At 39.5% G+C, this 27,829-nt stretch overlaps 1 protein-coding gene across 3 annotated transcripts in view; it reads right to left on the reverse strand.

Annotated features, from left to right (window-relative positions):
* The window catches only part of trappc9 (trafficking protein particle complex subunit 9), a 241,169-nt gene that overhangs the window by 168,706 nt on the left and 44,634 nt on the right, over positions 1-27,829 (reverse strand). For all 3 annotated transcript variants that reach the window (XR_012051061.1, XM_072915618.1, XM_072915617.1), the window contains 6 exons: positions 19,059-19,185; positions 14,049-14,194; positions 10,093-10,178; positions 4,544-4,670; positions 4,348-4,480; positions 1,249-1,412 (listed from right to left, as the gene is read on the reverse strand). Coding sequence is in view for 2 of the 3 variants with exons in the window: in XM_072915618.1 (XP_072771719.1) it covers positions 1,249-1,412; positions 4,348-4,480; positions 4,544-4,670; positions 10,093-10,178; positions 14,049-14,194; positions 19,059-19,185 (783 nt within the window). In the remaining variant the exon portion in view is untranslated. The remainder of the gene's footprint in view (positions 1-1,248; positions 1,413-4,347; positions 4,481-4,543; positions 4,671-10,092; positions 10,179-14,048; positions 14,195-19,058; positions 19,186-27,829) is intronic.

Consider the following 27,829-nt stretch of genomic DNA (forward strand, 5'->3'; position numbering starts at 1 on the left):
AGATCGACCGGTAAATTGAGAGCTTTGCCTTCCGGCTCAGCTCCTTCTTCACCACAACGGATCGATACAGCGTCCGCATTACTGAAGACGCCGCACCGATCCGCTTGTCGATCTCACCATCCACTCTTCCCTCACTCGTGAACAAGACTCCGAGGTACTTGAACTCCTCCACTTGGGGCAAGATTTCCTCCCCAACCCGGAGATGGCACTCCACCCTTTTCCGGGCGAGAACCATGGACTCGGACTTGGAGGTGCTGATTCCCATCCCAGTTGCTTCACACTCGGCTGCGAACCGATCCAGTGAGAGCTGAAGATCCTGGCCAGATGAAGCCATCAGGACCACATCATCTGCAAAAAGCAGAGACCTAATCCTGCAGCCATCAAACCGGATCCCCTCAACGCCTTGACTGCGCCTAGAAATTCTGTCCATAAAGGTTATGAATAGAATGGGTGACAAAGGGCAGCCTTGGCGGAGTCCAACCCTCACTGGAAACGTGTCCGACTTACTACCGGCAATGCGGACCAAGCTCTGACACTGATCATACAGGGAGCGGAACGCCAAAATCAGACAGTCCGATACCCCATACTCTCTGAGCACTCCCCACAGGACTTCCCGGGGTACACGGTCGAATGCCTTCTCCAAGTCCACAAAGCACATGTAGACTGGTTGGGCAAACTCCCATGCACCCTCAAGGACCCTGCCCAGAGTATAGAGCTGGTCCACAGTTCCACGACCAGGACGAAAACCACACTGTTCCTCCTGAATCCGAGGTTCGACTATACGGCGTAGCCTCCTCTCCAGTACACCTGAATAGACCTTATCCCCCTCTTGTACCTGCAATTTCCCCCTCTGTCTTTCCTTCTATCCCCTCCTGCTCTGGTCAAAACAAGAAATAAATCCATTTACTAAAGTCAAATAGGAATAAGGCAACAAGAGAAGTATCCCACACTTCTCTTTTGTAAAGTAAATCTCTACATCAACAATATGATTTGTCTGAGTCACTGGACCGGATAAAAAAAAAAAATAAAGCTAAGTTTTGGTGGTAAAATAAAGACTAATGTTTTGAAATGTATGAATAGTCGTGTTATTAAAATATCAATCAAAAATAATTGTGGCTATCATTTTTGCTATAATGGTCCAGCTCCAAGTGACCGTGTTAAAAACGCTCGTCATTTTGTGTTCATTTGTAGGATTTCCTATATATTTGATCTATGTCAGTATTCAGATGTTTCAAGTGTGTTGCTAACCTTTGGTGCTAACAATCTTGGAGCTGAGCTCCAGGCTCTCGATATCCTCCGAGCCGATATTCTCCAAGGTGATGGTCATCTGCTGGCTCTCGCCGTTGAAGAGCTGGACAGAGACTGTGCTGGACAGCTCCTCCTTGGACATGGGCGGGGGGGTGTGCGCCGTCCTGCATGAAGCATAAATATAAACAAGAAACACTCAAGTGTGAATGTTGTCGCATAAATATAAACAAGAAACACTCAAGTGTGAATGTTGTCATTTGATTCTGCTGCAGAGGAAACAAAAACAAAGAGGCTTTGAATACAGAGGAGCCTCAAAACTGAAGGTCTCTCAGACCATTTGTATTCTCTAGCAAACCCAAAAGAAAGAACAAAAAGATTCCCCGCATGAAAAAGTGCTGCACTTGAAAGTGAGGATGTTGATGCGTGTTTCCTTGCCGTAATTCAACCTCTCATGTTGCGTGCAGGGAAGAGAAGCCTGTGTGATGTGTGCCTAAACTCAATCAAGTGGCTTTAATGTCGTCTTCTCGCTGGGATCCCTGCTTTTTACTTCAACTTCACAAAAGACGTGGCAAAATCACAAAAGCGTATTTGTTAGATAGAAAAAAAACATGTGCCACATCCACAAAAAGCATTTATTGAAGAGCATGTGTTTATTTTGATCACAATTAGGTCAAAAGTACTTGGAACTTGTGCAGAATCACTCCGGCCATTTCTTTTTCACTTCCGATGCTGATAATGGAGCTCTGAGTATTGGCCGATATTGATAAAAATCCAATATGATATCAGTGAAGTTAAATGAATTATATTTAGATTATATAGCACTTTTTCTCTACTGACTCAAAACCCTTTACATTGAGAAAGCCATTATAGAGCTCTGCCGCGACCACCCAGTCATTTGCCGTCTTCCCCTCAAAAATTGACCAGAATCAGCGGCAAGAACATGCCGTGACCAACACTGACTTTTTACTTGTTAATGGACGAGGGATGTAACAATAAACGATATAATAATAATTCACGATAAAATTCCAGACGGTTAGCAATACCGTCTAATTTTTTAATTACCAAAAACCCGCGATTTGTTAATGCATTTTCGGCAACGGGAAGTCAGACGCATGACGGACTAACTACACAGACTTTGCTCCGGAGATTTCCCCTCTGAGTAAACGGAGCCAAGAGCTCGGTTTAACCAAATTTTCCCTCTTTTCCCGCCGTGTGTTTAAGAGCGCACAGCTGTGTTTAGATGGAGACAGGTGTGGACAATATTGGAGACACTTGTCCCCACACTAGTGAAGTGAATTATATTTATATAGCGCTTTTCTCTAGTGACTCAAAGCGCTTTACATAGTGAAAGCCAACATCTAAGCTACATTTAAAGCAGTGTGGGTGGCACTGGGAGCAGGTGGGTAAAGTGTCTTGCACAAGGACACGGCAGTGACTCGGATGGCAGACGCTGGGATCGAACCTGGAACCCTCAAGTTGCTGGCACGGCCACTCTACCAACCGAGCTATACCGCCCCAAAAAAAACATGAGCAGCATATACATGCTGCATGCTACATGCACTAAAAGTATACAGAAAAGTATTTGATGTTGCTTTCATTTTCTCAACACAGCGTTCATCAGTTAATGCAGTGAACGTAGTCACAACTTGTTTAGAAAGTCTTTACTTTGTTGACTGGGATGTTCACTCCTTTATTTAACTGTATCAGTGTTCAAATAACATCAATACTAGCTCAAATGCTTTGTTATCTCATTGAACTGAACAAAGGCTGTATATATTGTGTATTCAATGTGAGAGGTGTCACTCCTCTTTATTTTGGTTGGCCAAACTGTTGTACTGAAACACTAAGAGGCGTTGTTGGCCTGAGCGTGGGTTGCCAATCAGACAATATATGTCAGCCTGGCTTTTCACTTGGGGCTGGATCGTTGACGATGGTCGATGCTAATCTCGCACAGCCTTCCCGTGCGCTTCCCTGCTGCACGATTCCTGTTTTATTCGGAATAATTAAAGACTCTTACCTGCACGTCGTCACAACTTCCGCAATGATGTGAGTTTGTGACGCCAATATCCGAGATCAATATTGGAACATGACACCTCTCAAAACCAATAAGTTTAGTTATGCTCTGAAATAATAGACCTGAGTTATTGGATTCCCAAGTTTTATGGTGATCAAGCTAATTCATTGTTTTTGCTAACACTATGACACAAATGCAATTTAGCATGGTGCATTTGTATAGTTTATATGGGTGAAATTGGGTAGGAATGGGTTGAATCCTCTCGACGAGTTAGTTCGTGTAGGGCAGGGGTCGGCAACCCAAAATGTTGAAAGAGCCATATTGGACCAAAAATACAAAACAAATCTGTCTGGAGCCGCAAAAAATTAAAAGCCATATTATATACAGATAGTGTGTCATGAGATATAAATTGAATTAAGAGGACTTAAAGGAAAGTAAATGAGCTCAAATATAGCTACAAATGAGGCATAATGATGCAATATGTACATATAGCTAGCCTAAATAGCCTGTTAGCATCGATTAGCTTGCAGTCATGCAGTGACCAAATATGTCTGATTAGCACTCCACACAAGTCAATAACATCAACAAAACTCACCTTTCATGCACAACCTTAAAAGTTTGGTGGACAAAATGAGACAGAAAAAGAAGTGGCATAAAACACGTCCTAGAAAGTCGGAGAAAGTTATACATGTAAACAAACTACGGTGAGTTCAAGGACCGCCAAAATTAGTAGGACAAAACGGCGCTCGCCAAATACTGGAATCAGTGAAGCATGTTTAATATAAACAGTGTGCTTTATAACAATTAGGGAGGTTTGTGTCATGTTTGTCCTCCTACAGAAACCATATTAAAACAAAAAATAGATTTTTTTCCACTCATCTTTTTCCATTTTTCATACATTTCTGAAAAAGCTCCAGAGAGCCACTAGGGCGGCGCTAAAGAGCCGCGGGTTGCCGACCCCTGGTGTAGGAGATATCATTATCAGACCAGGACACTCCTAGCCTCATTGTTACAAAAATATTGGTGTGGGTTTGCACCACAATATGAGTCAAATTAAGAAACTTGGTACATAACGATCCTCTCACCGTGGCAGTGATGTACTGAGCTGCAGACGAGGAAGCGAAGGAACCACCTCCAGCAGGCACCCGTCTGTTTTCACGCCGGGTAGACCCTCCAGCAGGCAGTCGCTGGTCACACCAAACACTGAGGTGTGGTATCCTTCCATCACATGCAAATATGAGTCAACAGGGCGTGGCTTCATCGCAGATCAGAGGAACTCACCGTTGACGGTGATGTTGCCAGCGGTTCTTGGCACGCCCACCAGGGTGACGGGGTAGAGCCCAGACTCTGCGGGCAGCGACAGGGCGGCGGGGAGGGACTCAAACTCCACCCCGGAGGTCATTAAACCCTGAGTACAAAAGACAAAGGGAATATCTTACAAAATATACTACAGTCTGTTTTCTCATAAAAATGAAGATTGGATCCAACTAAGAAGAGGAGGTGTTTGGTATCTGCTTGTCACCTCATTGAAGCACAGTGCCAGTCAGCACTCATGCAGCCCCAGACCAACAACACACCCTTCCTTCATAAACACATTATAACAGGACTGCTGTGCGTATACGTTGGGATGGGAATCGAAAAGCGGTTCTTTTTCAGAAAGGGTTCCCAGTGCAAGGTTGGCCTACATTTTACAAGAAATGGTTTTTGGAGTATAAACATTTTGGGTTTTGGCCGCTAAGTAGACCTGATCAATCTAAGTCTGATGAAGCCTACTCGGATAAGAGGCCCAACATCTTCCAAAACAAACCAAACAGTGCAGTTGTGATGATGAATGACAACATCCATAGACTTGTTTACAAGAAAAGATGGCAACAGTGCTTCTTGTAATAATTGCAAGGTTGGAGGACATTCGAGCAATATGCTAAAACATCATGCAATAACTACAGTAAATGTTGTGTTGTTGAACTCATCCCAGCAGCAGTCATCTGAATACAACAAGTACCAGAGGTGTGGACTCGAGTCACATGACTTGGACTCGAGTCAGACTCGAGTCATGAATTTGATGACTTTAGACTCGACTTGACAAAATGTAAAAAGACTTGCAACTCGACTTAGACTTTAACATCAATGACTTGTGACTTCACTTGGACTTGAGCCTTTTGAATTGACATGACTTGACATGACTTGCTACTTTCCCCAAAACCCAAAGATGAAAAAGTTATTCGGGAGCGCTCCGTATTTTTCATTGTGTACTTGTCTATCAGCGTTGCGTGTGTCAGCTGGTGTGCTCTCAGTACAACAGCCAATCAAATTAGATCTACTTTGTTTTCATCACACAGCATTCATCCAATCAAATTGCAGGACAACCAACGAAGAAGACATGTCCAAACCACACGCCAGTGAACAAAAAATGATACCTAAAATAATTTCGTTTGGGTATAAAAATTACGAGGTGGTCAACACAAAACGGTTTGCAGTATGCAACACATGCGGTTCGAAAATTACTGATGGAGAGGCAACAACTTCCAACTTTGTCCGGCATTTGAAGTTGCACAAAGAAGGGTAAGTTTTGAATGTAAGATAACGTTTATTGGCTAAGTAACGTGACTTTTATTTGCTGTGTAGTTAAATCAGTGAGGCTGTAAACTCACTGCTAACGTTATAACGTTATTGCAAACACGGGAATCTGTTGCAGTTCACTACCTTATTCATACTTTTTGTTCAGTGATTTTTTTTTAAGCAGGGTTACGTTAGTCAATATATCACACGTAACGTTAGACGGCGGTCAGCAGCACCGCGTATTTTAGCCACCTAAAAAAAGACAAAAATAGTCAAATAAAGGTCAGTTAAAATGTATACTATATTATGAATATGTGTACCGTTTTAGCTAGCTTTCTGACATACTGTTGGTTGTTTACCTCAGTGGTCCCCAACCACCGGGCCACGGCCCGGTACTGGTCCGTGGATCGATTGGTATTGGGCCGCACAAGAATTTTTTCTTTTTTTTTTCTTTTTTTAATGAAATCAACATAAAAAACACAAGATACACTTACAAGTAGTGCACCAACCCAAAACAACTCTCTCCCCCTTTTGTTGTGGGCATTGAACATGAAGACTCTTCCTTCACTGTTCCGAGTGGCCATGAGAGTCTTGGCAGTGCCTGCCTCCAGTGCTCCAGTGGAGCGAGTTTTCAGCCATGGTGGCATCATACTACGCCCCCATCGTGCACAAATGACTGACAGACTCTTGGCTAATTTGGTCTTTTGCAAATGCAATGCAGCATAGGGCCCTGACATATAAAAAGTACAACTTTTTTGTTATGTTCACGTATATGTCATGTTTTTTCAATGTTAACACTTTTGTACAAATAAGTACATTTGCACTTTATTTTTCAATGTGTTTGTTCTGTAAAGGAATGAGTTAATGTTTAAAATGACTGGTTAATAGTGCTATTATAAAGTGCAATGTCAGCACAATTTTCTTTCCTGCAATTTAAAATGCACTTGTTTTAATAAATAAATACAGCGTTTGAAAAGCATACACAATCTGTGTTAATATATTAGTCTGTGGTTAAAAGGACTTGAAAGGACTCGAAACTCAAAATGCAGGACTTAGGACTTGATTTGAGACTTTCCAGTCTTGACTTTGGACTTGACTCGGGGCTTGCCTGTCTTGACTCGGGACTTGACTCAGACTTGAGGGCAAAGACTTGAGACTTACTTGTGACTTGCAAAGCAATGACTTGGTCCCACCTCTGACAATTACTAACTAATACCTTTCATCAACCATGTTAGCGCTATTATTTGTGAATGCCAGACAGATTCTGACTGGCTCAGAGGCGGGCAGTACCCACAACAGTTGCTAGCAGAAGTCAGGGAACAGTGCAACGACTCAGGCCAAAATAGACCGAGCAGTGACTAAGTTCGTGGTCAAAGCCTCAGTGGATGCTCCTGATATTCACGAGGCCAATGTTTAATTGTAGTCAGAGAAAAGTTGCATGTTTTCCTCCCACCAGTTTGTCTCTGTCATTATATTGTACAGGTGAAAGTCTTGAAATTAGAAGATGGTGTAAAATGTTGAACTAATATGTGATATAACTCACTACATGCAAAGTGAGATATGTCAAGTCTTTATTATCACTTTGATGATCATGGCTTATAGTTTTTGAAACCCCAGCATTCAATTCAACCTGTGAAAAGGTGAAGCAAGAAGCGGAGCTTATTTAATCCTACTCCTTTATCCCATTTCCTTGTTCTCTGTTGGTAACAGAACAGTGAATAAATAAATTACATACCAAAAATAATCATTATTTAATAAAAAGAAGGTTGAAGATGTTGATGGTAATTGTTCTGTGTAGTTGGTGAACATTTGAAGCTTGAACTTAAACTGAATCATATTGCTGCTTTCTTTGATTAATATGCTTAATCCATTCCATCATTTAATTACACATAGCAAAATAATAAAAATATATGTTATTACTAATAACACAGATTTACTTTTAAGAAAATAAGCTAACAAAATGCTATTAACCAGGCCACTAGCCTGCAGCCTGCGAGCTGTTGATGCATGTGTCATGGTGGTACAACACCCAATGTGCTCTGTCAAAGTGCAATCAAGACAAAGAATTTACATTCCCAGAGCGAGGTGACATCAATCCTTACCAGCAGACACTACCTCACCAAGCAGTCTTTCATTCAGGACGTCCTTGACTATATCAGGCGCTAGCTGCAAGTGGCGCTAAGTAACCTATTGGAAATACTTCATTAGTGTTCCATCTCGAAAAGGTTAATTGCCAACAATCACAGTGTTATTGGTATTGTTTACGCTCGTGTTGATCCACTTCTTTTACAATCCAGCACAACCACCTTAACCTTTTGTTGGGCTACCACGCAAGTCAGGCCCTCCTAAGGATAATACATACTATACTAATTCATACTATACTAATACATACTATACCAATACATACTATACCAATATTACTATACCAATACTACAAACCCCGTTTCCATATGAGTTGGGAAATTGTTTTAGATGTAAATATAAACGGAATACAATGATTTGCAAATCCTTTTCAAGCCATATTCAGTTGAATATGCTACAAAGACAACATATTTGATGTTCAAACTCATAAACTTTATTTTTTTTTGCAAATAATCATTAACTTTAGAATTTGATGGCAGCAACACGTGACAAAGAAGTTGGGAAAGGGCATGTTCACCACTGTGTTACATCACCTTTCCTTTTAACAACACTCAGTAAAGGTTTGGGAACTGAGGAGACACATTTTTGAAGCTTCTCAGGTGGAATTATTTCCCATTCTTGCTTGATGTACAGCTTAAGTTGTTCAACAGTCCGGGGGTCTCCCTTCTGCTATTTTAGGCTTCATAATGCGCCACACATTTTCAATGGGAGACAGGTCTGGACTACAGGCAGGCCAGTCTAGTACCCGCACTCTTTTACTATGAAGCCACGTTGATGGAACACGTGGCTTGGCATTGTCTTGCTGAAATAAGCAGGGGCGTCCATGGTAACGTTGCTTGGATGGCAACATATGTTGCTCCAAAACCTGTATGTACCTTTCAGCATTAATGGCGCCTTCACAGATGTGTAAGTTACCCATGTCTTGGGCACTAATACACCCTCATACCATCACACATGCTGCCTTTTACACTTTGCGCCTATAACAATCCGGATGGTTCTTTTCCTCTTTGGTCCGGAGGACACGACGTCCACAGTTTCCAAAAACAATTTGAAATGTGGACTCGCCAGACCACAGAACACTTTTCCACTTTGTATCAGTCCATCTTAGATGAGCTCAGGCCCAGCCAAGCCGACGGCGTTTCTGGGTGTTGTTGATAAACGGTTTTCGCCTTGCATAGGAGAGTTTTAGCTTGCACTTACAGATGTAGCGACCAACTGTAGTTACTGACAGTGGCTTTCTGAAGTGTTCCTGAGCCCATGTGGTGATATCCTTTACACACTGATGTCGCTTGTTGATGCAGTACAGACTGAGGGATGGAAGGTCACGGGCTTAGCTGCTTACGTGCAGTGATTTCTCCAGATTCTCTGAACCCTTTGATAATATTACGGACCGTAGAGTTGTAAATTCCTTGCAATAGCTGGTTGAGAAAGGTTTTTCTTAAACTGTTCAACAATTTGCTCACGCTTTTGTTGACAAAGTGGTGACCCTCGCCCCATCCTTGTTTGTGAATGACTGAGCATTTCATGGAATCTACTTTTATACCCAATCATGGCACCCACCTGTTCCCAATTTGCCTGTTCGCCTGTGGGATCAATTTAAAAAATCTGTCTGTAGATTTGTGTGTGTGAAAAAAAGCGTGTATCTGTACACAGATTTGTGTGAAGCAGTACCCTGATTGGCTGTCTTTTTACGCATGTCTTCTAAGACGTGTGTGTCCCTGCAGCCATCTGACTTGTCCAGACGTCTGTTATTCCACCTTTCCTATGCCTGTACTCGTGTTATTCTGTGTTTGTTCATGTTTTAGCACTAACCCAGCAGGCACAAGACATTGAAACGACATTGAGTACATGTTGAATTAGGTCCTGACATTGAGAAACTCAAACTTAACGTTAAAACAACATGCATTTGACAACATTGACGTTGATTTGACCTTCGAATGTTGGTTATTTCCTAACCACCAATGTGGATCCAACGTTAGACATCAATGTTGTTTCAATTAAAAAATACAACTCTGTTTCAAAATATGTTTTAAAGGACATGTATGCATTGTCTCAATGTCTTGTGCCTTGTCAGAAGTATTTGTGTCTTATCTGTGAACAAGTTAGGTTTCCTCATGAATGCCACTGACCACATTCTCCACTCGAAGCTCATAAGGCATGGGGTTGTAGACCATGAGCTGCACCTCACAAACATCTCCTTGAACCCACTGGAAGTCTGAAAGCAAAAAAAAAGATACCAATTCATTTCATTTGTGAAAGGAGCCATTATTTCCTCGTGTCGTGACGTCCAAGGCAGATTTAAATTCCATTGAGACAGAATGCAGAGATAATGACATTCTGGAACAATGGCGATGATGTCACTTAATGTCTGAGACAAAACAAACAGTAATGAGATTGAGCATTACAATATTATCCATCATTTCTGGTAGATAGCATAGACTGGCACTTTTCAGTTGCTACAGACAGACATGATGCACACCCTGGAGGGTTTTAAGGGTTTTAGGAGAGGCAAAGTCTAGTAATGCACCTTGGGAAATGAAGACATATAATATAGGATGTGAATGTCTGGCAGAGCCCACTAGAGCCTGGGGTCTCGCTCACAGGTGGGCTTTCATAGCCAACCAATTAAGTAGGGGAAAGAACATGTGCTTGCCAACATTTTTCATCTCAATGCTCCAAAAATTCCATACACTTTTCAAGCTCTTACATTTTATCTTTCTAATATACCCTGAATGAGTTTGAAAGTCATCAGATACACTCCTTGAGGGAACACCACTTTTTACACCAATGTGATGCTGGAACTCAATATTCATACACTTTCTCACTTTGAAGCATTGACTATTAGTCCATACTGATGTTAATCCAATACCATATCAGCATCACTCATACATACTTGTATTATTTAGTTAGAAAAGGTTTGATTAAGTGAAATGAGTCAAACAGAACAATGAAAAACATTCTCATTAATGCACTCCATCTTGACAGAAAACATGTACTAATGTTTGCAAATGTATGAAAAATAAGTAGCTACACATATTCACAGCCTTTGCTCAATACTTAGTTGATGCACCTTCGCCTCAAGTCTTTCTGAATATTAATACGATGCAACAAACTTTGCCCAATCCTCTTTGCAGCACATTCATGAGAAATAAAACCAACTTTTTTTGATTTTAGCAAATGGCTGCAATGAAACAAAGAGTGCAACATTTAAAGGGATCTGGATACTTTCCGTACCGCTGTATTATTATTACTTTTTTATTCAACACTTAAATGTCTAGATCATGGGTCCCAAACTTTTTGACTTAGCAGCCACATTGAGTGAAAATATTTTGGCCAGGGTGTGTGTGTGTGTGTGTATATGTATATATATAAATATATATACAGTGGGGCAAAAAAGTATTTAGTCAGTCACCGATTGTGCAAGTTCTCCCACTTAAAATGATGACAGAGGTCTGTAATTTTCATCATAGGTACACTTCAACTGTGAGAGACAGAATGTGAAAAAGAAATCCAGGAATTCACATTGTAGGAAATTTAAAGAATTTATTTGTAAATTATGGTGGAAAATAAGTATTTGGTCACTTCAAACAAGGAAGATCTCTGGCTCTCACAGACCTGTAACTTCTTCTTTAAGAAGCTCTTCTGTTCTCCACTCGTTACCTGTCTTAATGGCACCTGTTTGAACTCGTTATCTGTATAAAAGACACCTGTCCACAGCCTCAAACAGTCAGACTCCAAACTCCACTATGGCCAAGACCAAAGAGCTGTCGAAGGACACCAGGAAAAGAATTGTAGACCTGCACCAGACTGTGAAGAGTGAATCTACAATAGGCAAGCAGCTTGGTGTGAAAAAATCAACTGTGGGAGCAATTATCAGAAAATGGAAGACATACAAGACCACTGATAATCTCCCTCGATCTGGGACTCCACGCAAGATCTCATCCCGTGGGGTCAAAATGATCATGAGAACGGTGAGCAAAAATCCCAGAACCACACGGGGGGACCTGGTGAATGACCTGCAGAGAGCTGGGACCAAAGTAACAAAGGTTACCATCAGTAACACACTACGCCGACAGGGAATCAAATCCTGCAGTGCCAGACGTGTCCCCGCCGCTTCAGCCAGTGCATGTCCAGGCCCGTCTGAAGTTTGCCAGAGAGCACATGGATGATACAGCAGAGGATTGGGAGAATGTCATGTGGTCGGATGAAACCAAAATAGAACTTTTTGGTATAAACTCAACTCGTCGTGTTTGGAGGAAGAAGAATACTGAGTTGCATCCCAAGAACACCATACCTACTGTGAAGCATGGGGGTGGAAACATCATGCTTTGGGGCTGTTTTTCTGCTAAGAGGACAGGCCGACTGATCCGTCCGTGTTAAGGAAAGAATGAATGGGGCCATGTATCGTGAGATTTTGAGCCAAAACCTCCTTTCATCAGTGAGAGCTTTGAAGATGAAACGTGGCTGGGTCTTCCAGCATGACAATGATCCCAAACACAACGCCCGGGCAACGAAGGAGTGGCTCCGTAAGAAACATTTGAAAGTCCTGGAGTGGCCTAGCCAGTCTCCAGACCTCAACCCCGTAGAAAATCTGTGGAGGGAGTTGAAAGTCTGTGTTGCTCGGCGACAGCCCCAAAACATCACTGCTCTCGAGAAGATCTGCATGGAGGAATGGGCCAAAATACCAGCTACTGTGTGTGCAAAAATGGTAAAGACCTATAGTAATCGTTTGACCTCTGTTATTGCCAACAAAGGTTATATTACAAAGTATTGAGTTGAATTTTTGTTATTGACCAAATACTTATTTTCCACCATAATTTACAAATAAATTCTTTAAAAATCCTACAATGTGAATTCCTGGATTTTTTTTTTCACATTCTGTCTCTCACAGTTGAAGTGTACCTATGATGAAAATTACAGACCTCTGTCATCATTTTAAGTGGGAGAACTTGCACAATCGGTGGCTGACTAAATACTTTTTTGCCCCACTGTGTATATATATATACACACCGGTATATATATATATATATATATATATATATATATATATAACTAAGAAAAGACTAACGATGGAATCAAGTCAAATACAAATAAGGCAAGAAGAGAAGTATCCTACACTACTGTGTTGTGAGGTAAATGTGTACATCAACAATGTGATATCATTTTGGACGCCTAATTTGTTTGTATTATTGTATTTTTTGATATTTAATGCCCTTTTCATAATGGCCAAACTCAAAATACGCAGGTGGAATATTTGATGTGAAGTCATTGGAACCTTGAATAGGTCAATCATTTGTAACATTGATTCATTATTTTGAGCAATGATAGTTAAAAAAAATCCCAGATCTACGAGATCAACTTCAGATCTATCCATAGGTTACAGGGTTTTTTTCTGGTTTTGTTTGTTTGTTTTACCCCTTTGGTCAAAGAAAACGTACTTTATATTGACACAAAAACACAGAATATGCAATATTTTCCCCCAAAAATATTTCAAAGTGGAATAGTTGTAATTGAAAAGGTCACTTATTCATAACATCGATTTGGATTCATTAATATAAAAACTCTATAGTCTTTTATTCCATTTTTTTTTTTTTATATATATTTCTCTTATATTTTGCAGCAGAATGAGTTGTGGCAGTTTGGACACCATTGCCCTACAAGGCATTTTGTACAATATTTCTATGTGTTTAAGGCATTTAACAACTACATTAATGAAAGAGTGATTTCACTAGGTGTTATTTCTGTGCAAATACATTTCAGTCAACATTTTTCATGTGTCACAGGACAGAGGAAAAGACACTTGGTGCTTGCAGAGGCAGATAAGAGCAGTTGGCTCATATCGTCTCAGCGTAATTAAGGCGAGATTATAAAAGTGGCCACATGCTCATCTTGTTTGATAAGGCAAGGTAAGAAGAGATAAGCCTGAAGTGGAGCCGGCGGTGCAGAGTTCCTGGAATATTTCATGAATTCATTGCAGCACTTAGAGATATGAAGCTTTTTGTGCAGTCAAGTGCACCTCCTGGCATGTTCCTCATATCCAGGACAGATGATGAGGACATAACCGTGGAAGAAAGAGAGAGTTTACCGATCTTCTTGCAGCGCTCCTCTCCTCTGTTGTGCATGACGATGGGCGAGTAGATGAAGGGACTGGCAGTGGACACGTTGGGACTCAGCAGGCCTTTCAGCTTGTGAGGACGCAGGCTGACGGGGAGGTTGAGGAGCTTCACTGACCTATTTCACGCAGCCAAGGAAAACACACACATTTTCTCATTATTTTATGACACTTTCTAATGCTGTTGAAAGACTCGGCGTCTCCAAATTGTTGACTTCTCCAAAAATATCTTTCTTATAATTGCTTTTTTCATTTACTCACCATTACACTTAATACAATGAAAATGAATAAAATCAGTATATAAAGAACTTATCAAGTATGTGTTTTTTTATGGAGGCCAAGTAAAATAAAACTTAATAAAATGAATACAAATAAAATAAATGCCTGATGCCATCATTATTTTCTGATAATAAAGTTGTTTATTTCACACCGGCCAAAGAAAAATGTGTAGTATGTAACAAAATACCTCACAATTTAATAGTGATATTAACAAATTACTAGAAAACAACATTTTGTTGTGTGTGAATGCAGAAAACACAAAGAGAAATGCAAAGAATTTGCAAGCTAGCAAGAAAAATATACGACTACGTTTGCAAAATCAGCAACAAAAAAAAGCTAGCTAGCATACCAACATGCTAATGTAAGCATCCTGAGTGTGCTTAGTTTTAGTGACTACAGCAGGGGTCCCCAAACTATGGCCCGATGTTGTTTTTTTTAATTATTATTTTTTTAAATCTGTCCTTTCTAGGGATGATGTTTGATAAGAAATGATCGAGTTCGAGCCTATTATCGAATCCTCTTATCGAACCGATTCCTTATCGAGTCCAGATAGGTTGTTGTATATGGGAAAAAAACACACAATATTTGGTTTAACAAAAGCTCACTTTTATTATATAAGAAAAAAATAAAATCTAATAAATAAAAAAATATTGACTGTTACCCCCCTAAAAAAATAAAATGAAATAAATAAATATTGACTGTTGTTACCCAAAGTATATTAAGTGGGATTTTTAAGAAAAACAAATATATACAGTAAGACAAAAACAACCTGTCTCTGTGATCACTATAGGTGTATAAATAATAATATAGTGTTAGATCAAATCAGTCCCTTGGGCACAAAACTTAAAATAATACAGCTCTCCAAGAAGTGCACTTCTGCTGCTATTTGACATAACTGTTTGTTATGATGCTTTGACATTTTTGCACTTTATTTCTTTATTGAAAGAAAGTTCTATGAAGAGTAAAGTTGTTTGCAAATGTGGTTACAATGCTAAAAAATGAAAAGTTAAAGCTAAAAAAAGAAATACACTTTATTGAGTTAACATTATTTCTTTATAGGGGGAAAGATGTGATGTTATGAGCTAGGGAATATAACAACTACACTACCCAGCATGCAACGGGAGTGACGAGCATGCGCGGTAGCCCCAAAAAGTGTTGTTGCATGCAGCTAAGAATGAGGTTATGAGCACGCTGTGAAAGTAAACGTCAAGAAGTCAGTCTGCATTATTTATAATTAGACAGACAACACATATACAGTGTGATTTTGTTTTCTTTACAAGGAAAGAAAAAGAAAAGTAAAAAAAGGGAGATATATGTTGTATATATATGTATGTGCTGCGGTTGCTTTAAGAACGTTGCGTAAAGGAGGTGCGTTGCTAGCCTGGTTGCTATGTTTCCGGTTGGCCGTAAAAGTGTTTGTCATGTGTTTGTACCCTGCTCAAATCTCTCAGTAAACTTATTCATTGGATTATACCTTTTGTTTTGAACTTTATTACACCTTGGAGCGCTTTTCCGGTCCATTGTTTTTCCTGCTTTCCCTATCTGCGCCTAATGACTGAGCTACGTGACGTCATTTCTTGTGATGTCTCACGGAGCATTTCTTGTCAGGACGGGATTCGTTCCCAGGGATTCGAATAAAAAACCAACTCTTTTTCTTTACAATAGTGGTCTCGATAACGGGTACCGGTTCTCAAAAAGGGATTCGAGTCCAAGGACTCGGTTCTTTTCTTATCGAACAACCGGGAAAACCGGTTTCGAGTATCATCCCTAGTCCTTTCTAGCACATCCATCAATCTATTTTCTACCGCTTGTTACTCTTGGGGTCTCCTAGTTGCTCAGGCAAATCATATTGTCTAAAAATGCATTTTTCCATCGATAACGTGTCGACATCACGCTCGCGTCGCAGTGTCGGGTGAGCGCGCGGCAAGTGCAATTAGTCAATTCGTGCAAGAGGAAAACAAATTACGGAAACATAAAATAGACTCAGTGCAGAGTTTTTAAACATCAGGGGACATATGACTTTTTTTGTTCAATGTAAGGAAAAAGCAATTTGTCTAATCTGCAATGATATTTTATCTATCTATATATATATATATATATATATATATATATATATATATATATATATATATATATATATGTATGTGTGGGGAAAAAAATCACAAGACTATTTCATCTCTACAGGCCTGTTTCATGAGGGGGGGTACCCTCAATCATCAGGAGATTTTAATGGGAGCATTCACATACCATGGTTTATATAGGGCACAGAGTGGGTGGGTACAGGCTGGCCTAGGAGCGTGGTGATTGGCTCATGTGTTACCTAGGAGGTGTTTCCGTCTATGGCGGCATGCTGTTACAATTTCGCTGCGCTTGTTGAGGGATGACAGGTCTGGACGTTAAATAATAAACAGTTTCTCTTTCAAGCATAGGTTGCATCTTTTATTACCACTATTGTAAGGTGTGCTGGATGCAAGAATTTGCCATGTTATTGAATATTCAACATTATTGTCTTTGAGGTCCCAAATGTGTTTGCTGAGTTCTGTGGTATTTCGCAGGTTTTTGTTCCTGAAAGAAGCCTTGTGATTGTTCCATCTGGTTTTGAACTCTCCCTCGGTTAATCCTACATATGTGTCGGATGTGTTAATGTCCTTGCGTATTACCTTAGATTGGTAGACAACTGATGTTTGTAAGCACCCCCCGTTGAGAGGGCAATCAGGTTTCTTTCGACAGTTACAGCCTTTGTTGGTTTTGGAGTCGCTCTGTCTGGGGGCCGACGGCTCATTTGCAATTGTTTTGTTGTGGTTTGAGATGATTTGTCGTATATTGTTCATGCAGCTGTAGCTCAATTTAATGTTGTTCTTGTTGAATACTTTTCTTAGGGTGTTGTCTTTGGGAAAGTGTTTGTCAATCAGATTGAGGAATTTGTGTCCAATGTTAGTTGAGACGTTTTTGCTGTATGGGGGGTTGTACCAGATGATGTCGTTTCGTTTTCTGTTCTTTTTTGGCTGGTTTCCTGGCGTGGGTTCATAGGTGAGGGTGAAATTGTATCCGCTTTCATCAAGGGCTTTTTGGTACGGGGGGGTTGCTTGGTCAAATTCAGCTTTGCTAGATGACAGCATCGATAGCCTTTTATTGATTCCGGTAGGTTATATATATATATATATATATATATATATATAGATAGATAGATAGATGGATAGATAGATAGATAGATAGATAGCCCGGCCCCTGGCTAAATGTTTTTAACCCAATGCGGCCCCCGGGTCCAAAAGTTTGGGGACCCCTGGACTACAGTGTGGACAAAACACCTAAAGTTATTATTTACATCTCTCATTCAAAGGACTACTTTCCTATTTCAATGGCAAGATTGAGGGAGGGCAGAATATGATGTACTAAAAGCAGCAACAATTGACATTGCATTGAACAAAGAGAGATATATGTTAAACATACTTGGCCAATGATAATATAAGAACATATCATCCATTAAATATACATTTTTTAGCCTTTTAAAGAAAAGATATGCATCAAAATGATATATATGATGATATTATATGGGAAAAACCAAACCACACCTACATAAAACATTAACATCAGCTGTAGAGGTGGGGGTGTATAATCCATTTTTACATGCATCGCAATTCAGACATCAATTAGTAAACGTCAATAATCGATTAACAATGTATTTATTGTAAATAAAGTAATGCAGACATTTCTAAAATGTTGCTCAGCTCCTTTATTTTAGGGCACTTGTTAATTTAATGAATGTGATGGGACTTTTCACAAATGCACTGTTTGAAAAAGTGATAAACGCTTATTTAGTGAAACAAAAAGAAATGTATAACGGCATCAATATGCATAAATTAAAGATGCATCAATAATCGATTTGTAATCCAATCGTAATTGTAATTGTAATGGAATGGTAAGGTGGCCAAAGATTCCCACCTCTAATTAGCTGGTCCTTACAGTATCAATTGATAGATATAGTCTATTATTTGCGCACTATTGACAAAAACTTGACCACCGAAAAAAGACTTTGATCACCAAAACCGGATGTAAACAAAATGCACGCCATTGTCTGGAGCATTGTCAGCATGTCTGTGATGTGGACGTGATTTTTATATATATTGTAGTAGATGTACCCCCGGACAGCCATCTACAAAATGTGCAAATATTAAGAGGACAGTGGCGGTCATTTCAAATGGGTTCTCATAATATTAAAACCTGAATTTCAAAGGTTTTGGTATGCAGTAGTTATGACAATATTCTATTTTTCAATAGTAATAGCCTCGCCTGGAAGCAATTAACAGCGATAAACAAGGGATTACTGTACTGACAAAATCGTGCTAATATTAGTGTACTATCAAGAAGCATTTTGACTTTGGAACATTTTGAAGCGGTTGACAAATATGGAGGTAGAACACTTTTTAATAGAGAATAAATGTTACGGAAAACTGGGAAATTTGGGAAAATGGAGAATTTTTCCGACATGAAATGAATAGTGGAATAAGTGTCATGTTTTGATAGTGGAATGATTGGAATGTGGTAGAAGGAGTGGCTTTTCAGCATTCACATGGTAATAATAATGTGATACTATGTATATGTACTGTATGTTATTAAACTCAATGAAAACATGCCTAAAAGTGATGATTTGCTTTTTAACCCTCATGAAAGAAATGTCCAGTGCAGGGGTAGCTGCTGACTTACCGTACAATGGGGAGCTTGGTAAAGGGCACGGCGGGCAGCTTCAGGCCATCAGGTAAGGTGATGACCTCCATTCCACCTGGGCACTTGGAGGTGTAGTTCTCCAGACTCTGGGTCACTTCTTTCTTCTCTGCAACGTGTAGAAAGACAATAAATCATCAGTTAAAAAAGAAAAAACTCGAGTAGAGCTATAAATAAGGCAACATTAATGGCCTGTGAGGTGAGCCTCTCTCAGCAATACCAAGTCTTCAAATAAAAATGTTAAGCCTTATTGTACCATGAATAGCTTTAAAAGGGGAACATTACTGCTCACCCGGCCGGAAAAATTGCTTTGGCTGGGTGAGGCTGGAGAGCGTGGAAGGACACTCATGTGCTGATAGTACAAGTCAATGATGACATCATTTGACTCAATTAGCACATTTGTAGCCACACTCCAGTTTGACATTTGACACATGGTTCCTTACGTGTGACCCGAGAAGGATCTAGAAGCATCATCTCCACAGCAGAGATGTAAAAACACCACACTCAGTCCCTCCAGGATTTCCTTTAGTGATTGTCTTGGCCTAAAATGTCTGAATTGGCAGTAGCGTTTCACAAAGTCACATGAAAAGTTGCAACGTTTTGAATTGAACAAAATGAACTTGGGATTTGATGAATTTGTTAGAAACGTTTGACGTGTTCCTTGTAAACTTCACCTAAAAAAGCACAAGATTGCAACAAAAATTGGAGATGTGGATGTTTTACTCATTTTATACCACAGACTTCAAAGTAGACACCAGATGGCAGCAAAAACACATACTCAAAGCTCATTGTCAATTTAGGACTTTGTTTTGAGTAATATAAGTACAAGTAATAATACAGACAGAAACACCACCAAAGGCTTCCTAATTATTCGTTGTCTGCTGTGTGGTCTACAAGTTGCAGACATTCTCTGTGTATGTTTTACACTTTTAAACATTCATTTATGTTCCAACACATTTACCCCCGCACATATGTGATCCATAGCGCTCACATCTTTAACAACGTCAGCATTGCAAATGAAAATATCTTCTTAATTGTCTTACCTTGAAATGTGAAATTAATGTATGAATACAAATGTTTATATACTACATTACCCAGAAGGCTTAGCACCATAGACAGGAACAGGAAGAAGGTAATTGTGTGGTTTGACCAATAAAGAGTTGCTATATTGTTGGTCTACACAAGAAACAAACATAAGTGTTGATTCGACAGTTGATGAACGCGTTTGAGCGCCACTCAGAGACAAATGTCATTGGGCCCATGACGCTGACTGCACAAAATGTCTGGGAAAGTTGCACAAAGTTGCAAGGTCACAGGGATTGGTTGACTTTCTGTGAATTGGCGCAATCAGGAATTCCTAGCAAGACTGATCACCTCCTACTTTTGCTATTATTTGGCCTTGATATTCATGGATGTAAGCACCCTTTGAGAAAAAAAAGAGGAAAACTGAATAAAAAGAAGAACATTTCTATTAGCATTGAGTGCTGCCTCACAAACCCCCCAAAAATGTTAAAAATCAAGACATTTCCTGCAATTGGGTGCATTCTACACTATATTTGACCTTGAGATGTATTCTCATCTACCAACTTCTTTTGGATTTCTTGTTGACACTTTGTCATGTACCACTGAATTTTACTATAACATTTACTAACAATATTATCATTGAAAATGTCATGTCAAATGATATAACATGCATGCAAAGTTCCCATTTGGCAACTACATCCTGTAACCACGCCCCCTCCAGTAATATAATTCTGCTTTTGTCACCTCCAAAATAGACCTTCTCGCTGGCTACTAATAAATACTCTAGAACTACAAGTGTTTAGATCTTAGTAATCCAAATATGATTAGCCGTCAATGTTGTGGCAACAACAAGTAAGCTAGCCACATGGTTAGCTAACTAGTGTCGGAGGCAGATATTTACATATATCATATAATTTAAGTTGTACTTCTTTTATTTCATAGTCATATATGAAAACAGCTCGTGTTTTCCATTTCTTCTCTTGCTGCTCTGTCTGCAAGTAAACTGTGTGTGTGTTAACCTTGAATTCTTTGGAATGTGTTTTGACTAGGGAGACGATGTGCATGTATTTTGACTAGGGAGAGGGGAGAGGGAAGAGGGTTTTGGGGTTAGGAGGACAGACCATTTTGGCGGCGCGATAGAATGTTCTATGCTCGACTGGTCTCAAAAATATATCTGCAAAGCTTTGCCAATATATTACAAAATACCTATTCTGTCTCTGGTGGTTTGTCAACTCAGCTTTAAGTGTCGTAAAGAGCTTGGGAGCGACTTGTGACTTGAATTCCCTGGGAGGAACAACTGGTCCAAAACGCAACACTAGCGAGCTTGTTTGTCCTGCAACTCAGTGCGGTGTTGAGGCACGAGGACCAGCGAGTACCTGCTTCTAAGGCCAGCGTTCAACCCTTTTTGTTTACATCCTACTTTTATTGATATTTCATTTAAAAAAGGCTGAAGTGAAACATGTTAAAAACGCAGACTTCTGTGTTTTTGGGGAAAATCTCACATGCCTACACATAATACACATAATACTCTAATGTAAAGAAACAGTACCATATTCTTCAGACTTTCATTTTCTCAAAAATCGACATGTACGGATTAATTCTGGTTGTGTGTGCAGTAGATGGCAGTCACACATAAGAGATACGTGTGGGCTGCGTGTTGACGCTTGTTCAATAAATGGTGCTTACAAAACAAGCCCAAAACTTTGATGTTCCATTGAGAATACAGAACATTACACACGGCGCGAAGAAATCTGTTAGAATGTTTTACTAAGGCTTTGGTAAGTTACGAAGCCGCACCGCTTACTGTGCTTCAACATACGGGTATTATTATGGTGTGTGTATAAGGACCTCTAACTTGTATCTGACAAGGAAGGACTACACTGTGAGAACCACAACCAGTTAGGAATACGGACTGAACGAGGACTTTCAAAGTCATCTAATCCAACCACTGCTTAGTGTTCATGAACGTCTACAATCAGTCAGCCTTGAACAGTCCATTACAATGCATTGGAGGTGGGCCGACCACAAGCTGGAATTAAAATAGGTCTCCACGTGCGCCTTGAGTGACCGGATCTATAATGTCTATAACGGCACACAAACAACTATCAGAAGTGCAGTCAATGTTACATACAGATAATGTGTTATCAGACATGCAACTATAAATGATATACACAGAGGACATAAGTAAAGGACATTACTTAGTGACCTACTCAGTGGCCTAGTGGTTAGAGTGTCCGCCCTGAGCTCGGTTGGTCGTGAGTCATACCAAAGACTATACAATGGGAGCCATTACCTCCCTGCTTGGCACTCAGCATCAAGGCTTGGAATTGGGGGTTAAATCACCAAAAATGATACCAGGGCGTGGCATCGCTGCTGCTCACTGCTCCCCTCACCTCCCAGGGTGGTGAACAAGGGGATGGGTCAAATGCAGAGGACAAATTTCACCACACCTAGTGTGTGTGTGTGACTATCATTGCTACTTTAACTTTAGCTTAAATGAGCTCAAATATAGCTCCAATGAGCTATCTGTGTTGGCCCTGCGATGAGGTGGCGACTTGTCCAGGGTGTAGACCGCCTTCCGCCCGATTGTAGCTGAGATAGGCTCCAGCGCCCCCCGCGACCCCAAAGGGAATAAGCGGTAGAAAATGGATGGATGGATGGAGGCAATAAGTACATACAGTTAGCCTAAATAGCATGCGAGTATCAATTAGCTTGCAGTCATGCACTGACCAAATATGGCTAATTAGCACTCCAACAAATCAATAACATCAACAAAGCTCACCTTCGTGCATTCACACACAGCATTAAACGTTTGGTGGACAAAATGAGAGAAAGAAGGAGTGGCATAAAACACGTCTTTCTGTGGCAGCATCGGAGAAAGTTGTACATGTAAACAAACTACGGTGACTGCCAAAATGAGTAGGACAAAACAAATCCTCTCATCAGTGAAGCATGTTTAGTACAAACAGTGTGATGTGGAACAATTAGGAAAGTTTGTGTCATGTTTGTCCTCCTACACAAACTAAATATATATTTTTCCTCCATCCTTTTCCATACATTTTGGAAAAAAGCTCCAGGGAGCCACTCGGGCGGCGCTAATGAGTGGGTGTGATGATAACCATAGAATAGGAAATGTAATCAATTACACACACTTTTTGCACACCCCTTTTCTAATTGCAGCAATTCTTCTAATACGCAAGCATTGCTGCACAAGCACTTTATTACGTCACCTTACTAACGATGTTATCATGTTTTAGAGGATAAAAGTGCTTATTGTGCAGTCTACTTTGGGAGTGTGTGGCTAAAAAAGATTCATCACTGTCAAGGTGGTCGAGTTCACACACATTAGAAGGCCACAAGCATTCATCACTGGAGTCTGCTGGACAACACAATAGAACAACAAAGAAAGTCTATCTTTTCTTTCAACTATTTTGGTTATCATCCATTAAATGGCAGTGTTGAGCATGCCTGAGTGTGATTGTGAAGTCATTTCACTTCCAGTGGATACACGTCTATTTTTCTACCCGTGTGTATTTGTAAACCTGCATTTTGAACGTCTTTATGAGCGTGGGACGTAACAATAAACTGTATTAGGGCAGGAAGATTTTGAGAAAAACCTAATTGCGATGTTTCTCTCTAAAGTTACGAATCGATTTGCCATTTTTATATTGTATACATAAAAATGCATCAAACTGTGACAAAAACGAGTGAAGGAAGACATGTTACTTTTAAACTGTCAATCAACAAATTCCTGTCAAGATGCAATCATTGTGATGTGTGAGGGAGCAGGGTTGGGGTGGGGGCGGGGTTTGGTGGTAGCAGGGGTGTATAATGTAGCCCGGAAGAGTCAGGGCTGCATGGGATTCTGGGTGTTTGTTCTGTTGTGTTTATGTTGTGTTAAGGTGCAGATGTTCTCCCGAAATGTGTTTGTCATTCTTGTTTGGTTTTGGTTCAAAGTGTGGCGCATTATTAGTAAGAGTGTTAAAGTTGTTTTATATGGTCACCGTCAGTGTAACCTGTGTGGCTGTTGACCAAGTATGCCTTGCTGTCACGTACGTGTGCAAGCAGAAAATGTATATTGTAAAATAAGTGTTGGGCTGGCACGCTGCTAATACATTTTGTAGAGGGCGCCAAATGTTGTACCATCATGGCACGCCCTTATTATAGCTGTAAGGGTGAAAGTCGGTGAATATTAATCCCGGGAGTTTTCTGCGAGAGAAACTGAAATCCGGAAGTCTCACGGGAAAATTGGGGGGTTCAGCAAGTAAGCTGTTGAGCCGCATCAGAGTGACCAAAGAGCCGCATGCGGCACCGGAGCCGCGGGTTGCCGACCCCTGCTCTATACTGAAGAAATAACTGATACAAAAATTCAGTGTTTATAATATAATCATATAATGATACAAGTAACCATTTAAAAGGATATAAACTTTTACTTTAATTTCAGGTAAGTTACATATATGAAACAATTATTGTAAGCATATATTTAACTTAAGATAAATATTGAACATATTAAAATGCTTTTTTTTCCCAGTTGGAAAAACGAGGTCGGACGTTGTCTTTTTTTGTTGTTGCCATCCCAGCATTCTCGCTCGCTCATCCATGTTGATGGGCTCATATTGCCCATCTGATTTTAAAGATGAAATATTACCACAACAGAACATTGGACTTTGTAATCATATTTATTTCTCACTGAGGAGTAGCCAGGCTTCCTGTGAAGCTTGCGGCCCAACGAGACCAAGATTGTGGATGATTGAAGAGTGTTTGGTTAATTCTACTGTTAAATACATACTGTAACATTGACCACCGCTGTAACAAGTGGATTTCTGCCATACGGAGCATGATACGGAGCCTAGATCACTGGACTCCTACAGAACACTCCAGACTGTGCTGTGAACATTTTGTCTTTGATAAGTGAACACAGCTAGTTTAAGTTTAGTTTAGTTTATTCACAATACCATATAACAATTACAATAGTAGTGAATATCATCATTTAAAGATGTTGGTACATGAAAGGGTCCCCCAAATAAGCCAGAAGAAGCTTTTGACAGGGGGTCCAGAGGACAGTATATACATGGAATGATGAAACAAGGTAGCAAGCACAACAACAACAAAAAACAACAATGCTATATGATAAACACAAGATAATAGTACTAAAGCAAGCATACATTCATTCAACCATGCAAAACCCAACAGTAGTCTACCCCACATGAGGCATTAGAGATAGGTGGTTAATAGGTAAGTTTTCAGTTTCTTTTTGAAGTTGGAGAATGGATACAGCATCTTGAGGCTCTCATTAAGCCGGTTCCAAATCTTTGGTCCCCTGCATACAACACTTGGAGCGGTACAAGCCAGTAAACCATGTTTACCTGATATCAGAGCTAAGTTACGAGTGTTGTGGGCATGCTGGGGGTGGTAGATAGGAACCAAGCTACAGAGCCTAAGATTCAGCCTGTAAATAAACAAGCATTTTGATAAATATTGAACTGTCACTCTTAAGAGATGATAATTATGGAATAGATGTGGAGTGGGGGCATTAAACTTGGACCATGACAGGGCTCGTATCATTTTCTTTTGCATGGATTGTAATTTGTGAAGGTAGGTAGGGAAGGTGTTACACCAGATGACATTACTGTGCTTCAAAGAGAGTTTTATATAGGGTAAGTAGAGCATAAAGAGGAAGATAATGACGAAGGTGAAAGAACAGGCCAACATATTTGGATCATTTGTTTAACAGATGGCTAATGATGACATTTGAAATTGAGGTATTCGTCAATGATGACCGCCAGGAATTTTGTGGAGTACACTCTCTGTATTTGCTGCTCATTGATGTTGATATGGAAGTAGTGTTAGCTTCCCTTCCATTCATGGTGGTGACAACATTTTTGTCCACAGAGCGCTTCAAGGCTCCTTCAAAATCATCTATGAGTGTCTCGACACAAGCTATGAGCCATCATTCTCTTATGCAAGCGCTTAGGTGTCCAACTCACTGACCCGTGACATCATTTTATCTGGCCCGCAAACACCTGGAAATGATATGTCAATAAAGTACTTCATATTCTCTCACTAAATGTCATGGATTTTATTCATTTTGACAGAAAAAAATATATGTACTGCTTGAAATTGCATGCCTTTTACACTTTAATAGTATCCATTATTGCAACAAATATTACAGTGTATTATCATACTTTCCAAACATGTTTTGTCTAAATAAAAATAAATACTTAAATATCTATTTGACTTGTGATTTTACGGCAAACTACCCATCAAGTTAATAAAAATGACAATAAATGTACTGTAAATTAAAAAAAACTAAAAAATGTTTGCGTAAAAATTCTGGCGCATGGTTTGGATTGTACCACCTCTGCCTCAATTTGAGGCAGGAAAAACCCTGACAGCACAAAGTGATACTTGGATAAATATGACACGGACAAGTCTACAACAGGAAATTAAACCGCATGACGTGCAATCATTATTTCGCCTTTGTCATTAAAAAAACACTAAAACCTTAACAAATGACAACATAAAAAATAAACATACCGTATTTTTCTGAGTATAAGTCGCACCGGCCGAAAATGCATAATAAAGAAGGAAAAAAACATATATAAGTCGCACTGGAGTATAAATCGCATTTTTTGGGGGAAATGTATTTGATAAAAGCCAACACCAAGAATAGACATTTGAAAGGCAATTTAAACTAAATCAAGAATAGTGAACAACAGGCTGAATAAGTGTACGTTATATGAGGCATAAATAACCAACTGGTATGTTAACATAACATATTATGGTAAGAGTCATTCAAATAACTATAACATATAGAACATGCTATACAATCTGTCACTCCTAATCGCTAAATCCCATGAAATCTTATACGTCTAGTCTCTTACGTGAATGAGATCAATAATATTATTTGATATTTTACGCCATACTTGCCAACCTAGAGACCTCCGATTTCGGGAGGTGGGGGGTTGGGGCGTGGCTAAGAGAGGAGGAGTATATTTACAGCTAGAATTCACCAAGTCAAGTATTTCATATATATATATATATATATATATATATATATATATATATATATATATATATACACATATACATATATATATATACATATATATATATATATATATATATATATATATATATATATATATATATATATATATATATATATAGTAAAATAAATGTATGTATATATTATATATATATATATATATATATATATATATATATATATATATATATATATACATACATACATGATAAAATAAATATATATATATATATATATAGCTAGAATTCACTAAAAGTGAAGTATTTTCTTATATATATATATATATATATATATATATATATATATATATATATATATATATATATATATATATATATCAAGAGGGACAGAGACAGCGCACAGTGCATGAGGATCACATGTTACCATGGCGAGAAAACATGGAGAGACTGGAATGTAATAGAGTGATCTATGTTTGTCTGTTGCCATCTCCTGGTGAATGTTGGCTATAGCGTACTGGAGTTACTTTTTGGTTGGCCAACGATTTACATGGTGTTGTGCACCTGACGTCAAGTGTCTGTTCTGAAGTCTACAGTAAAGAGACGTACTTCATCCCCTCGCCTGTTTATTGCCTCCAACTCAATATATTACAACAACATTGCTCTGGAGGGGGCGTGGCCTCCAGGTCAGCCTGAATTTCGGGAGATTTTCGGGAGAAAATGTG

The sequence above is a fragment of the Nerophis lumbriciformis genome, linkage group LG21, assembly GCF_033978685.3.
Source record: "Nerophis lumbriciformis linkage group LG21, RoL_Nlum_v2.1, whole genome shotgun sequence".
Taxonomy (NCBI): domain Eukaryota; kingdom Metazoa; phylum Chordata; class Actinopteri; order Syngnathiformes; family Syngnathidae; genus Nerophis; species Nerophis lumbriciformis.